Source organism: Acomys russatus, chromosome X (genome assembly GCF_903995435.1).
Source record: "Acomys russatus chromosome X, mAcoRus1.1, whole genome shotgun sequence".
Taxonomy (NCBI): domain Eukaryota; kingdom Metazoa; phylum Chordata; class Mammalia; order Rodentia; family Muridae; genus Acomys; species Acomys russatus.
Window position 1 is genome coordinate 111793468 of NC_067169.1, and position 16792 is coordinate 111810259.

At 42.4% G+C, this 16792-nt stretch overlaps 1 protein-coding gene and 1 pseudogene across 1 annotated transcript; one reads left to right on the forward strand and one right to left on the reverse strand.

Annotated features, from left to right (window-relative positions):
- Nucleotides 1–460: 460 nt before the first annotated feature.
- Nucleotides 461–1843, forward strand: Hapstr2 (HUWE1 associated protein modifying stress responses 2). Its single transcript, XM_051141303.1, has one exon. The coding sequence runs from the start codon at nt 659–661 to the stop codon at nt 1487–1489; it is 831 nt and encodes a 276-aa protein (XP_050997260.1). The 5' UTR covers nt 461–658; the 3' UTR covers nt 1490–1843.
- Nucleotides 1844–9813: 7970 nt separating this feature from the next.
- On the reverse strand, nt 9814–10375 carry LOC127184873 (40S ribosomal protein S7-like; annotated as a pseudogene).
- Nucleotides 10376–16792: the final 6417 nt, after the last annotated feature.

Genomic DNA, 16792 nt, shown 5'->3' on the forward strand with positions numbered 1-16792 from the left:
CCTTTCTGGATCAGCGCCCTAGATGCGATAGACAGCATGAAGTTGCCCCACAATCCTCTGTGACAACACGGGATGTAAAATTTCATCAGCTCATTTGGATAAAGCAGACAAGTCCCCCCAAAACTGTGTGCAAAGGGGAGCCCCCGCGCTCCGCGAGTGCCGAGTGGAGGGTGCGCTGCAGTGGGCCACCTCAGAGTCTTTAGTGCGGCAAGCGTGGCGTTAGCGGGTGCTGGGGCGGAGCGGCCGGTCCAGGCCTGTACTGAGGAGGCGGTGAGGCCGTGGCGCTGTGAAGGGGACAGCCTGAGCAAGCCGCGAGCCCGGAAGCGGGCAGCGCAGCGGCGCCGGCGGCGGTGGCCGGGTTATCTCCGCGGTCGCAGAGGCTGCGAGCAGCCGTGTCGCCGGCGGCGGGGGGGCCGGGCCGGCGGGGCGGGGCGGGGCGTGGACCAGGACCTCAGGCGGTGCTCGCAGGAGCAGTTGGCCTCTCGGGCCCCCGGCGCCCGGGAAGGTCCCGCGGGCGCGGAAGTCAGAGGGCAGCCCCCCTTACCCCCCGAGCCAGAGGTGAGCTGAGGTGGAGGTGGAAGTGAGGGAGCAGCCGCCCTAGTCAACAGCGGAGATTAATAGTGGAGGAAGGCGCGGGGCCTGGAGGAAGAGAAGAAGGATGGAGGAACAGCAGAAAGACTGTGAGGCCGAGGTCACAGAGCCCTGGTTTTCTAAGTGGGAGCGCCAGTGCCTTGCCGAGGCGGAGCAGGGCGAGCAGCTGTCGCCGGAGCTGCAGGAGGAGGCGGCTGCCGAAGTGGCGGGGCTCAAGATCGAGCGGCAGAAGCTCTGGCACCTCTTCCAGATCTCAGCCACTGCTGTGGCCCAGCTCTACAAAGATTCCGGGTGCCAACAGCCAGGACTCTCTATGTGGGACCCCTTCCAGAATGCAGCCATGGCCGTGACCAGCCTCTACAAAGAGAGCGGGGATGCCTACCAGCGAAGTTTTGAACTGGGTGTCCAGGTTGGCTATCAACGTCGTGTGAGAGACGTGCTGGAGTGGGTGAAGAAGGGTAGGAGCATCATTCGCAGGGAAGACCTCATAAGCTTCCTCTGTGGCAAAGTACCCCCCACCCCTCCTCCGCCACGCACCTCCTGGTCGTCCCCCAGGCCACCCACTGCTGCCTCCACTCAGGCTGCTGCCACTGAGTCCAGCACACCAGTGGACGTCGACCTGCAGCCCTTCCACGAGGCCATTGCCCTCCATGGCCTCAATGGTGCCATGGCAAGCATCAGCATGCGGTCTGGTGCTCCTGGTTCCCCATCTCAAGATGGTGGTATTGCTAGCAGTGGGCGTCGGAAAAGTACCTTCCTTGAAGATGATCCGAACCCCTTGGGCTCAGAAGACTTGGCTCTCAGCCTGGACAGTGGGGGAATCCGCAAGCGCACCTTGGCCCAGTTTGATGATGCCACCACAGACTCTCCATCCCACAAGCGCAACAGAATGGTCTAAACTTGCCCCCTTGGTTGGCCACCATCCACCAACTTACTGCTGGACAGTCAATTTGATCAACTTGCTTGTTGAAACCATACTGGAGACTGCTGATCTTCCCACTCTAACTTAAAGATTTCTATCAATTTTATCATAAAGAAAATTTAAAAGTATTCTAGAAGAGGCCTTCTATGACTGTGACTTTCCAAAATAAAATATAAATCTATTACAGAACGTCAAATATCACATAGTTAGCAAGATCATTTAAACTGTAAAGCAAAACATATCCAGTGAGGGCAGGAGCCTGGTTTATCTTGCTCAAGTTGTATTTCTTAGCACCTAGTACAGTTGTTGGTGCTTAATAAATGTTTGTTGAATGAGTAAATGTGACTTTTAAATTCTTAAAGGGGAAATGCATAGATGTTTATTTGGTTATGGAATAATCTTATCTTTCCTTGTTTAGGTGGTTTGCTTTGGTAGTCTTTGCCAGTTCATGTACATTGTACCAAAATATAGGATGAGATATACTTATAAAATCTGGAGTCATCTGGTTTTACCTCACTACATCACGCACCCAATTTCAAGAATGAAACCATGAAATTAACATATTTCAGGTTGTTATTTGCTTTGAAAAAGAATCGATTTTAGTGATGGTCGTGTAAACAGATGCCATAATGATTTGGGCTAGTAATAAGTGATGGGCTAGGTCAGTGCTCACTTTAAGAAAAGGAAACCAAATAAGATGGTGTCTTTGGTGGTCTTTTGCATAAGAATGTAAGAAGTTTCTGAAGTTACATCTTAGTGGGTTCTGTTTTAGAGTAGCAGACCAATTAGAATGGACTGGATTTTCTTTTAGGGAATAGAATGGCACAACTTACAGAATATATGTTTTCTACTGAACGGAACAATAATAGAACCTTAGCTCCACAAAGTAACCGGATGATATGGGGCAAGTCAATTAACATTCATTGGCCCCTGCTTTTCTTACGTAAATGGAGCTATGAGTCTGCTAGGATCATTTCAAATAGCAAATGATGTCGATATTTCAAGTGTTCACAGCAATGCTTAAGTCACTGGATATTTTCCCTCTATAAATACAAGTCACTCAAACATCAAAGTCCATAATATTTTATCAAAATAAATCCAGGAATCAGCAAAAAAACCTCTGGTACTATACTTGGCCTGAAAATTACTGTTACGTAGTTTAAGCTTCCCTAAATAGCACAGTGTGTGTATTATTTGTAAATACATTGAGCTCATGATTTAGGATTAGCACTCTGAATAAGTACCAGGCATCCTTAGAGTTCCTAAAATTGCCCGAGGACCACATTTTGTAACCAGGGGCAATGGCCTGAAAGAATATGGGGAGGGGCTAAGTACAGAAAGAATATGGAAGTAAAGATCCTAGAATAACTAAAAGGCCAAAGTGGGTTTGAGTGAGAGTGGGGTGCTATTGCAGTACATCTGGTAGGGTGAAGGTGCTGGAATGAGATTATGGAAGGAGTATAGAAGGGCATGAGAAAGCTCATCTCTCCTCTAGACTCTTCCAAAGACCTTGCATAAAACATTATAGATTTACTAAAGGCACTTTGCCTCTAAGTTCACATTAGAGTTGTTCCTGCTTCATTAGCATGGCTGTGAGTAAAATCTGTAGTTGACCACTATGTTAAAAGAATACTAGACCAAAAAGTGAATTCCCTGATACAGAAAAAAAAAGAAAGAAAGAAAAAGGAAACATTGCATTCTGTAAACAATGAGGCACTGCCTTAGGCCCTGAGAAGAGATATAAAACATAAACCAATCTTTTGCCTCAAAGAGTTTATTCTGCTTGGATGATAAAATGTGTAGCCAAGCAGGGACTTCTAGCGGTGGGGAAAGTGGTGGAGAGAGCAGTGTCAAAGTCAAAAGAAGTTCTTCTCACAGATAGAGACTCACAGCTTTTGGAAAAAAAGTCGCATTTAAACTGGGTCCAGAAAAATGAGTAACAGGTAAACCATTTTGGGGAGACTATCTAGTATAATTTGAGTAGGAAACAGTATAGTGGGTAGGAGAGGTGAGGCCAAAGTTACAGGGTCTCAAGTGACTACCTAGAGATTCTATCTGGGTCCACGCAGTACTTTGTACCATCCAAGCACCACCATGCAAGCAGAACTTTGGGAAAACAGGCTTTGGCAGGAGTCCTGCTGTCCAGAAGCAAGACACTGGAGCGGGGGCAGTTCAACATCTCACAGGGTGTTCTTCTCTGAGGCTATTGTCCTGTAGTTAACCCTGGCTGGGGTGATAGGCACTACGATAAGGTTTTTCTTTAGGAAGACTTTGTTCACACCACTCTTCCAAGCCACAAACTGTACAAGGTAGAAAGCACATAACGTGAGTTCTGGATGCTTCTTCAAGCCTGAGAAAGCACTCAGTTCCAGCTGCAGTTCCCCCACTCCTTTTTTTTTTCTTGAGACAGGGTTTCTCTGCGTTATCTTGGCTGTCCTGGAATCGCTCTGTAGGCCAGGCTGGCCTTGAACTCACAAAGATCCCCTTCTGCCTCCCCAAGTGATAGGATTAAAGGTCTGTGCCACAGCCCCCTACTCTAGCTGCAGTCTCTTTCTGAAAATATGCCCCCCCCCGACCTCTCCTCTGGGGGAATCACTGGGTGGGGGTATTCTGGGCACAGATTTAACTGAGAAACAATTGGAGTTTTAACAGGTACGTAGCGGAGGGTTGGTAATCCTGAATGACCAGTACAGTGTCTGACTCATATGGACACATAATGCATAGATTCTAAGGGAGTTCAATCCAGGTATGCCCAAGGGCCTTCCCTCAATCCACATACTTATGACCCCAGGCATGTGCTTGATGGCCATGCCCTTATTACTGGATGATTACCCTGTTTGTGCTTTACTTTCATTTCCAATGATGAGATCCAGCTTTTTGTCCTGTCCATGACCACTTCCTTTGAAGAGAGAGGGAGGGGGAGAGAGAGAGAGAGAGAGAGAGAGAGAGAGAGAGAGAGAGAGAGAGAGAGAGAGAGAGAGAGAGAGAGAGAGAGAGGAGGGAGGAGGGGAGAGCACTCTTAGATATTTTGTGAATTTGACAATTTCAAAGCCACCCTCCAGCTGACTTAAAAATCTCAGTGAGAGGGTCCCAGGCAGAGATCTGTAAGTACGAAGTATGAAGTCTGAATGTGGTTCTGATCCTGAGACATGTGATTGATTCAAGGAGCTCATTTTAAATTGGTCATTGTAGGAAAACTTTCTCTGTGTCTCCCGAGAATCTACCCGTTCATCGCTAGCATCTTTCGCATCATGTCGCATATTTTATATAATTTTGTTCTAGCTTCAAGTAAAAATTAAACATGTGAACCATGTATAGGGGCACATGCCTTTAATCCCAGCACTCAGGAGGCAGAGAGTGGACCTTTCTAAGCTTAAATTTGAAGCCAGCCTGATCTACACTCCAGGCTACCTGGGACTACATGATAAGACCCTGTCTCATAAAACAACAAAGACAGCTCTGAACGTGTGAGGTTTCCCAATTTTCCTCTGTATTGAAGCCTGAGAGAATACTTGTTTCTCAATCTTTAGCTGAATATTTTTTTCTATTAAACCACTGCTTTCTCATAAAAATTAAAAACCAACTGATACTTTGGAAACATTGCAATTAGATCACGAAGGCGGTTATAAAATGTGGAGCAGGTACAGTGGTGAATGATTAGTTGTTACTCAGTAGTAGCCCAGCTCTTTGTTTGGCAGTCTATAAACATTTATATTTGATCTTCTAGTAACAATGTATGGTAAAATCTTCACAAATTATAAGACCCCATCCATGGCAGGATCAACTACTCATTTTACAAATGGGGCAGCTGACCTATCTAGAGGCCTACAATTCCTCATTGGTAAATTCTGTTGCTCCCTTCACTGTGCCTCCCTTAGTTATATTATGCATGGCCTTTAAAAAAATCATATGTTGATGGTGGGATGCAGATGAGGAACTTGCATTTTGAATTCACTCTAGCTTGGCACTGTGTTGTGTTTATTTCGGGGTCACTGTTCGATATTTTTATTCATGGAGCATGTCATCACCTTGTCACCACTATGGCAAATCTAGCTGCCAACCAAAACAGACCACTTGAAGTTTCCTGTCTACTTTTGAAAAATCATCACTGTGGCTGGGTCTTTTTACCTAAATTGGGATGCACCCTCACTTTCTACCCAACTGATCCTTATGCTAGAGGGTCAGGCCACTCCAAGCTTTAACTTATGAATTTCTTGGATACCTTTCTTGCCTTTCTATGCCAGGATACAATGTTCTCTCCATCCAAACTCTTCACTTCGGGGGTCATCATTCTAACTGTCAGTTTGCAGTTTTATGTACTACATTGAAATATAAATTATGCATTCTCATTCCCAAGGTGCTCAGTTCCCTAGAGATGTATGTGGGAACCAGCCATCAGTCAGGTCCAGTGAGACAGAGGCCCAGCAGTGCTTTGCCAGTGGCCAGCACTGGGCTAGTGGCAGTGGAGTAGCTCCGTCATAACTGTCTTAACTGCCTTGACTGGCAGTCAAGCTCTGGGCATCCAGCAGCAATTCTTCTCCGGAAAAAATGGAGTCTCAGACAGTCATGGTGGAGGAATGGTGTGAGCATAAGGGATGAAACCAGCAGCTTTTATTTATAAACCTTGGGCAGTGTGGAGTTGTTTGTGGGTGAACATGTCTAATTCTCTAAGGCCAGAGGTTCCTGGATACTTGTCTATACACAGTGGTAGAGTACCTCATTTACATGCAGTAGCACAGGGTCCTATGATAAGAAGGAAAACACAGTACTTAATTATCATATGGGTGGGGGAAGAACTTCTAGGTACAATTAAAGGTTATTGGCTGAAGGCTAGGAACTCCTCAACATAGGGTAGGGTATCTCCAGGAATCCCAGGTGCTTGCTGAACAGGTTTCTTATCAGGAGAAGGCCAGGCCTGTAATCTTCCTTGCTGGCTATGTGATGCTCCTTAGAGTTTCTAGGTTCAGAGAGGAGACCCTGATAAGAAAGGTAGTGCCATTGCTATATACCGAGTTCAGAAGCTATCTGGAAGCATCAGACTTCGACCTTTCAGCAGAACCCCACAATTATACTATACTTCTATATTTTCAATGAAAAAGAAGACTTGGAATAAAACTATATTAGGGAAAGAAAGCTCAAAACATAAATTCAGAGGAAGATTTTTATTCTGTGGAACACTAAATATGCTTCCCCAAAGAACTAGAACAAGTAAGTTATTGATCTTCATTTTAATTTGACATAAGATTACCATGTGTTGGGCATTGATGGAAAAACAGGGTACCTATATTAAGCCTTGACTTTCCCAGTAACTAGCTAACCTTGAGTAGGCCCTTTTTTGTTGGTATGTTAAATAGTCACTGGTTTGCTAAATGGTCTTTTAGGTCCCCTGAAACTCTGCACCCTAACCTATGATGTCATTAGGTAGGTATATAACCAGCTCCTCGCAGTAAGGACTGCCAAGGTGAAATTATTCAAAGCTAGGAAATTGTCTAGGCAGCTGTGGTATGTCTACCTGTGGGATGGGGACATGTTTATGTAGTTCAACCCTCTCTTTCTTTTGGTTCCACTTTCCACACCAAGTTAAAACTGACAAGCATGTTTGATGTTGTGGTACAACATTGTTAGGTACAAAACACTGCAAGATCTAGTTCCTAAAAATAATCTCATAATGTTCTATGAAAGTTTATTATTTTCTGCTGGGCCACATTCATATCTACCTTGGGGGTGCATGCTGTCCTCAGGAAGCAGGTTAGACATAGCTCCTTTGCATAGTACGGCCAAATATGGTTTGGGCAATTTCTTTTCCAAAAATGCTATGTCAGAGTATATTTTTTAGACAGATAGATTTTGAGATTCAGTGCACAAAAAGAGAGACTTGGAGGGTTGGCAGTTTCACAGGCTCCAACTCTGGGAAGAACTGGTATGGAAACCAGCCTGATAAATAAGCTGCTTTCTTCACTTAAAGAGCTTTGAGATGAATCCAAAGTCTTCTTCAGTAGCTGCTGGACAGGGCTTTCTGAAGACAGCTGCAAATTCCTCAGAATGCAGTGGAGTTTCTGCTCTGCTCCCATTGTAGCCTAATTAGAGGCAAATTGGCTATCCAGCTCAGAGGAGTAATCTTCCTGCCACTTCTAACGCCCTCATCTCTAAACCCCGGCTGCAGAGACTTTTAAAAGGTTTTACTTTTTAAATTAAATTTTTTTTTCCGAACATTGTATAGTGTTTTTTTCATGGTGCTAGGGATAGAACCCAGGGCCTTTCGTTTGCTAGGCCAGTGCATCCCGAGCACGTCTTTAAAAACACAGCCTCTTGGTTGATGCAATACTTTCTGTTTTTATGCTTTCTAACACCCTGCTCCAGAGCTCCACATATGGCATGTGTTATACGTATTCTGTCTTACATTTACCCTCCTACCCGGGCTACAATTTTCTCATTCTTCTTGAAATCCCTGGCTTTCTTGACACCAGAACCCAATTTTGTATTTAAGCGGTGAATATCTTAAATTGGAAGCTTATGGGAACATTGGGGGGAAATGTTAAATTGTTAAGAAAATCATGTGCCAAACCACGTGGGAGCCTCTTAAATACAACTTTGGTGGTCATGACCCTGGCAGAGGGGAAAGTCTGTGATGTCACGTCTTCCCAAGACCCAGTGTCACGGATAGTATGTCTGAATGGAGTTGTCTGAGGGAGATTGTTCCTTGTGAAAAGTTCACATGATGGAGTTTGAAGAGCCTGTTTTACTCAGAGCCCAGCAGGACAGAGTGGATTGGAATGCAGCATTCAGTGTGTTCTGTTTGGCTGAAAGCTGTCACTGGGAACAAGTACTTAACAAACAGCATGAGCAAGGATTTGAACTAGAAAACGAGAAGGGCCTGGACAACACTGTAGTAGTGGCTTCTGTCATCACAAATTGTTCAGTGCCACACTAGGAGGTACTAAGACTAGGAAAAGACAACCAGCTAGGTTTGGGTCTATATGTGAAACAATCCAGTGGAGGAGCTTCCCAGTGTGGGAAAAGTTTTAGTGGAAGTTGCTGAGTCACTGTAACTCTCTTTACTTTGCTCTAGGTGGTAGAATTTCTGCCTCCTTTAAGGCAATAGTCCATAAACCAAGTCTGTGGCTACAGGATGTCCACACAAGTTATTGAAAGTAGATCAGTAGATCAACCAATCAACTACTTAGTCTGTTTTTTTTTTTTTCAATACCAAAGGCCGGGGTTGAATCTTTTTCTATTTACCAATTAACTAAACAGACTTCCTGCTATTACTTTCATTTTTTCATGCTTTAAGTGGAATTAAATGCTATAAAACAGAGCTATTCTTTCAGTGTTTACATTCTGTTTGCTTAAAACTCAGTTATTTCTGTTCCTTAAAGTCATTTTGTTTTTAGTTTTTGCTTCATTGTTTGTATTAATCATATCATAGTACTATTTTACATGGCCATTTTCATACAAATACATTTTATACAATAAACATATTTTCCCACCCCTTCATTCTCCCTTTTCTCATTCTTCCGCCTTTCACTCGTCCCGTCCGTTCCCTCAGAGAGCTTTGCTTCTTCTTTCATGTTATGTGTACACAACATTTTATGTATTTGTATAAAATCTAGGAACTGCAAATGAGAGAAAACACACATTCATTGTTCTGAGACTGACTTTAGTTAGTATGATCATGTCCAGTTGCATCCATTTTTCTCCAAATAATAAAATTGCAGTCATTTTATAGCTGAAAATAATTCCTATCCACTTCTGTATTTTAGATCACTGGATTGGTTACAGAACTTAGGTATGATGAGTAGTGCTGCAGTGTACATTGATGTGCAGGGATCTCTGCGACAGTTGAGCTGAAGTCCTTTGCATAAAGACCCAGGTGTGGTGCAGCTGGGCCATATGATAATCTATTTTTAGTATTTCGAGGATACTCCGTACTTATTTCCACAGTGATTGGATTAATATATATTCTCACAAGCAGTATATAAGGATTTCCTTTTGTCCACATCCTCACCAAATTTTATCATTACTTTTCTTTGTTTTTTGTTTGTTTGTTTTTTGAGACAGGGTTTCTCTGTGTAGCCTTGGCTGTCCTGGAACTCTCCTTGTAGACTAAGCTGGCCTCAAACTCAAAGCGATCTGCCTGCCTCTGCCTCCCAAGTGCTGGGATTAAAGATGTGTGCCACCACGCCCGGCCCCTATTACTTATTTTCTTAATGACTGATATAATGGGATCTCATTATAGTTTTTTTTTAATTAAAAAAAAATTTTTTTTTTACTATGAATGACACTTTATTCAGTCATTTTCTTCACAACTGAAACTCTGGGAACTCAAAGTTAACATCCCTGCCTGTGAGCTTCTTATACACACCAGAAAAAGTTTCCACCTTGTGCTCCACGTTGCTCTGCTGTGCTTTGTTTGAATGACCTTTTATGAGCCGGCTGCCACTCAGTTTCACACGGATCCTCCTACCCACAAATTCACTTGGGAAGACCGAGTCCTCAAGGATGGCATCATGCACTGCTGTCAGAGTGCGGCTTCTGGGGGGCACTTCTGCCTATTTTTCTTGATGCTTTTCCAGGTTGGCTTGGGCAGAATCCTCCTCTGAGCAATGAAAACCACGTGCTTCCCACGGAACTTTTTCTCCAATTCGGATTTGAATTTTCTGGAAAGATTTCAGCTGAGGAACTGGTACAAAAACTTTGATAGCTTTCCGACTTCAATGTCCTTGGCCGCTGTGAGGTTGAGTTCCCAGAGCTGCACCTTGAGATCTGAGTTCATCTCCAGCTCGAGCAGCCCTAAGAGATGCAAGACCCCAAATCCGCTTTCTCACCATTGGGCATCACAATCTTGGCACTCGAGCTGAACATGGCGTCGTCCTTAGAGAGTGCCGGTTTAGAAAGAGGCTCAGCTATCGCGAGAGCCCTCATTGTAGTTTTAATTGTATTTCGCTGATGTCCAGTGAGGTTGAACATTTTTTAAAATAATTATTTATTTTTAAATTTGTGTGTGTGTGTGTGTGTGTGTGTGTGTGTGTGTTACAAGTGCACATGTAAAAAAAGAAGGTGCTCTCATAGGCCAGATGCATTGGATTCCCTTGGAGCTGGAGTTAGAGGCCAGGCAGTTGTGAGTTGCCCGTGGGTGGGTTCTGGGAACCAAATTTGGGTCCTCTACAAGAGTAGTAGATACTCATAACCACTGACTCTCCCTCCAGATCCTGATTTTGAACAATTTTCTTCATGTTTATTGGCCATTTGCACTTCTTTGAGAAGAACATCTTCATTTACTTAACCCACTTACTGATTAGATTTATTTCTTATTGTTTAGTTTTTGCCTTCTTTGTATAATTTAGATATTAATCCTTGTCCAGTTGTGTATCGAGAAAAGACCTTTTTTCACTTTGTAGGCTATATATGTTTATATGATTAATGGCTTCCTTTGTTGTAAGAGGGTTTTTGAATTTTATAATGTCTTGTTAATTGTTGGTTTTTATTTCCTACACATCTGAAGTCCTATTTAGAGCATCCTTGTTCATGTTGATGTCTTGAAGTGTTCTGGCTACTTTTTCCTGTTTCAGAGTTTCAGGTCATATGTTAAGTTTGATGTCAGACATCCTTCTTAGTTCTTCTTCTTATTATTATTATTATTTCAGTAATACATTTAGAACCAGTCATTAAGACTCAGAAGGGTTGGCGTAGGCTAGAGAGCTATGAAATCGGAGGCTCAAAAGTGCTCATGACTTCTGTAGATTTGTCCATAGCACCCACCTTTTCCTGCACTTGCATATTGTCAGCTTTTTTTCATGCATGCTATGTTTTTTGCAGGAAACACAACCCACTTGTTTTGAGACAAGGCTTCTGAATGACCCTAAAGCTCACCAGTTCAGCTAGACTGGCTGGCCAGCGAGCCCAAGAACTCTCCTGCCTTTTTGCCTCACCAGTGCTGAGATTGTAGTTGCACGCTACTGTCTCTATTAAGGCTACTTTCTTTTTTTTGAGACAAGGTCTCTCTGTCTTAACCTTGGCTGTCCTGGACTTGCTTTGTAGACCAGGCTGGCCTCAAACTCACAGAGACCCACCTGCCTCTGCCTTCTAAGTGCTGGGATTAAAGGTGTGCACCACCACGCCCAGCTGTAAGACTACTTTTTATTACACCAATTTCAGATGACAGCTGTGCCTGCTGTATGGGACCCATATCTTCCTGGATGATAACACTAACCGCTCTGGGGGGTGAAGGCAGGATCTAAAGCTCTTTTGTGCTGCTGTCCCCGGATCATGCCACAGCAATGTTTCAGCTTCAGGAGAAGCAGATACAAAAAAGTATTTAGCTCCGTAATTCTCTACTACATCACTAATTATACCACATTGTAACTAGATTTCTAGTAATGAGGAACTGCGGTGATATAAAGGACAAACATGGACCCATAGGATGGGTAAATTGGTAAAAGCACTTGCCACCAAGCCTAACAATGAACACACATTGGTTACACTGTCTTTGGTTTAAAAAGAAATTAAATGTAATCAGGCAGCCTATTCCAAACTCAATTCAATTAAACAATTAGTGCAAGCCAGGCATGGTGGTGCTTGCATTTAATCCCAGCACTCAAGAGACAGAGGCAGGTGGATCGCTGTGAGTTTGAGGTCAGCCTGGTCTACAAAGCGAGTCCAGGACAGCCAGGGCTACATGGAGAAACCCTGTCTTGAAAAAAAAAAAAAAAAAAAAAGCAAAACAGAAACCAAACCAAACCATACCAAAACGATGCTACAGTTTGTCAAGTGTTTTCACAGAGCTATTTGTATTTAGTTTGATTTTACTGACTTGTGTCATTTTTGTTCGTTTGTTCCTTCCTTCCTTTTTTCAATCCATCCCCCCTTACCTTTCTTTCAGTTCTAAAGATGGAATCCACGGTCTTGGGCATGGCAGGTAAGAGCTGTACCACCGAGTAACACCCCCAGGCTTTATTCTCATAGATCCTTTCCCTGGCAATGTTACAGGTAAAGAAACTTGGGTCCAGAAAGATACTCAGTAGTTGTGCCTTATTCCTATGGGAACAATCCCAGGACTCCTAGTGGATATCTGAGACTAGAGGCAGCACTTCAACTCTCTACGTAACACTCTACATAGTACTCCTGCGTGCACGTCCCTATGCTAACTTGCCTTTTACTTTATCAGTTGTACTGTAACATTGCCATTCTGATACCTGTCATGGTTACTAAGTGATGCAGTGACTAAGCATATGTAGTGTGGATACCAAGAAAGAAGGGGTGATTTATGTCAGAGTGGAATACAACGTAAAATGTACATATTGCTGTGGATTTTCCACCTAATATTTTCTGACAGACATTGACTAACGGTAGTTGAGAGCATAGTAGAACTGGGTTCATCCACTTCTCTCATTTCCTGGTCTGTTTCCTCATCTTGCCTCTGCCTTTTCTGCTTCCATCAACTCATATCAAGCACTGAGAAACAAAGATATGTAGGCTAGCTCAATGTTTAGAAATTTAATAAAAATCAAAACATTAATTCTACAAAAGAATTATTATCATTCTAAAATCATTCTATTGGCTAAGAAATAACGGTGCTCCCTGCAGGAATTAGCATATAATTTCATTGACAAAAAGATCTTGTGCTCAACAGAAAGATAACAGTTATTATGTGAAGTAAAGTATACTTAGCCCCACAGAGCAGGTCATTCTGTGAAGGTGGCAAGAGTAATTTCTTCTTAGCCGGGCGGTGGTGGCGCATGCCTTTAGTCCCAGCACTCGGGAGGCAGAGGCAGGTGGATTGCTGTGAGCTCGAGGCCAGCCTGGTCTACAAAGTGAGTCCAGGAGAGCCAGGGCTACACAGAGAAACCCTGTCTCGAAAAACCAAAAAAAATCAACAAACAAAAAAAGAGTAATTTCTCCACGTTAGTCAGTTTTCTATTTATAGAAATGTGTTCTAACCCGAAAGCCCTGAAATCAGTGCAGAATTGCAAATCCAGTAGTTCTTTTTTTTTTTTTTTTCATTTCCTGGTAAAACACTTTTCATACTCATGTTTTATAGAATAGAATGCTTTTTGTTATCAGAATCATAAAATGAAAACCATCTTTCTTTCTTAGGAAAATTTGCTTCTATTCCCTTGTTTTGGTGAAACCCTTCTAGTTGTTTTCCTTTCAGTAGTGTTCTCACAATGATGTGGAAGAATCCAGCATAATATATAGTGCAACCAATTAACAATACCCTAGAAATGGCAACACCTACTAGCATGGGTCAAACATATATTCTGTATCTTATTATCATTTGAATATACATTCAGCTGAGGCAAATAAGCAGTTTTTCCTTTTTATTAATTCATTCATATTACATATCAATAGTTATCCCATCCCTTGTATCCTCTCATTCCTCCCTCCTTCCTACTTTTACCCTACTCCCCTCCCCTATGACTGTGACTGAGAGGGACCTCCTTCCCCTGTATATGCTCATAGGGTATCAAGTCTCAGATAAGCAGTTTTAATGGGAAGGAAATGGAAGTTCAACTACATGAGCTATTGACCAATAACTTTTATTTACATTCATTCAGACTACTGTGTTAAGGTATGGTTTTTCATTGACAAATAACAACTAATAGATAGCTAATAAAATTATGGAAAGAAATGTGTTATCAAATGTACTATGATCAGAGCTCTTTAAATCCAGCATGCTATAAAGAGCCCTACATCTTGTAAATTTTGAGACCGAGTCTCACTATGTAGCTCTGGCTAGCCTGGAATTTGCCATGTAGATCAGGCTGGCCTTGAACATACAAATACCTACTTGCTTCTGCCTCCAAGTATTGGGATTAAACGTGTGTGATACCACATCTGGCCAGGAGCCTTGCTTTTTATTCAATTCAAATCAAGCATTGTCAGATGACAACAAGTAGAGTGCAAGGTTTCCATTGTAGCACTCCAAGGATCAAAAGCATCCTTTGCCATAATACTAACTTTCATGCACAGCATCCATTCTCCATGCTTGGAATGCCTGAAATAGTTTCAACCCAAATTACAACATGTTTATCCACAAAAAGAAATCAGCATGTTTAATACAGAGCAAAAGTAAACTAAAGTTAGTCTAAGTCCATTAGTAGCCTCTGTAGAAGATGACCCATCTTCATCTCGAGCCTTGTATTGGTGATCAAAGAAACTTCACATAAATGGAAACTTGCCAGCTTGGCAAAAGAAGGAACACTCAACCAGGCGACAGAAGACCTACTTTCTAAATCTTGGTCTAGCTTGGAATAATTCTGTGTCTTGCCTACTCTGCACTTGCCTTTCTTTAGATGTAAAATGAGGGGTCTGTTTGGACTTACCCCTCTAAATTCTCTCTAAATTCTATCCCTCTTTTTCTTCCACTCTGCTAGTAGGCTGTGATACTTTTTAAAATGTCATTTTTTTTTAAAAAGCAGATTTATCTGTCACACATGTATGAATTTTTGGCCTGAATGTATATATGTACACCATATGTATGCCTGGTGCCTAAGGAGGTCTGAAGAGGACACAAGATCCCCTGGAACTGGATTTACAGATAGTTATAAGGCACATTGCAGGTGCTGAGAACTGAACCTTGGTTCTCTGGAAAAACAAGTGCTATTAAATGCTGGCCCATCTCTCCAGCCCCATCCCCTTTCCATGTTTTTTGTCAGGCTGTGTGATTGTTCTTCAGGCTCATAACAGGAGCAAAAATTCTGCTTGGAGGAATCTTGCTGTAGTAACTGAATTGTCATGGAGAAAACACAATGGTAAAAGGACAGTATTTCCTACTTAGTTTTATTCCTCAGATGCCCTCGAACTCTGTAGTTCGTGTATGTATTAGTGATGCAAATGTGAGCAGGTTAAAAAAAAGGCCAAGATGTATTGATCAGAGTACTCAGTTTATATTGGAATGTCCCATGTAAACAGCACATCAGAAACCATAAAGTCTTGGAAGGCATGCCAGTCTCCAAAGAATCCAAATGAAAAATGTTGGGATGAAAACAGTCCACCATTCTTTTCTAAATCCAACTTGATATTGAATCTAAAGACACTGGGAAAAATATAAAAATGTAAATTGGATCATTTTACTAAAGTTACTTCCCCCCCTCTGTGGGGACAAGTGATCTCACAATAATCAGATGGCATAAAACTTAGAGACAGACCTTCCAGCTCTCACATTCTGTTTTCATCTGCATTATTTAATTTATTTTTATTTTTATTTCATGTGTATGGGTGTTTTGTCTGCATGCATGTCCATGTACCACATGAATGCTTAGTGCCCACAAATATCAGAATAGGGCATTTTATCTCCTAGAACTATAGTTATACATGGTTTTGAAACCCCATATGGGTGCTGGGAATTGAACCCAGGTCCTTTCTCAGCCACCTCTCCAGCCCCTCTTGTAAATGATTTTACAGACGCTAACTCATTCAGTGTTCATAACATGGATGATAAATTAGAACTTACTATCATCCTGTTTTACAGGAGGAAAAATAAGAAATAGCTCTGAGCATATATAGGGGGAGGAGGTCTCCCTCGGTCATGGACATAGGGGAGGGGAGAAGGAGAGAAATGGGAGGGAGGGAAGAATGGGAGGAAACAAGGGAAGGGCTAACAATCGAGATGTAATATGAATAAATTAATAAAAAAAAGAAAAAAAAGAAATAGCTCTGAGGAGTGATGGTTAATTTGCCAACTGGACTGGATTGAGAAAAATCTAGGGCATTGATGAGGTATATTCTTTGGGTGTGTCTGTGAGGAATTTTTGAGTGAGTGTTAACTGAGAGGGGAAGAGGTGATTTGTATATGGAGGGGGGTCCTGGACTGAAAAAGAATGGAAAAATGAGAAATCCAGTGGAAATAATTTTCCTTACTCTTTTCAATTTGCCAAGATGTAAGAAATCAGCCTCAGACTCCTGCAGCCACAGTTAGAAGCAACTCCTACCGCCATGCCTTCCTGGTCATAAGAGAATGTGCCTCAGACCCTGGAGCGAAATAAAGCCTTTCTCCCGGGAGTTGCTTGTTGCCAGGTATTTGATCATAGCAACATAATTAACTAATGCAAGAGGTCAACTACACTGCTTAAGGACAAGGAGCTAGTAGCAGCAACGATTAAAATCCCAAAGGCAGCTCTTTAGTCATTCTTTTCACTTCTGTGTTCAGGAGAAATCAAGTTGCTTCTCCTGATGTGTTACTGTTATTAAGATTTTTCATGAAGACATGTTCTAGTGAAAAATTAGCTAATATTCTTATTATACCAAACTGTAGCAGTGTTTGTGAATATCTGTGGCCGT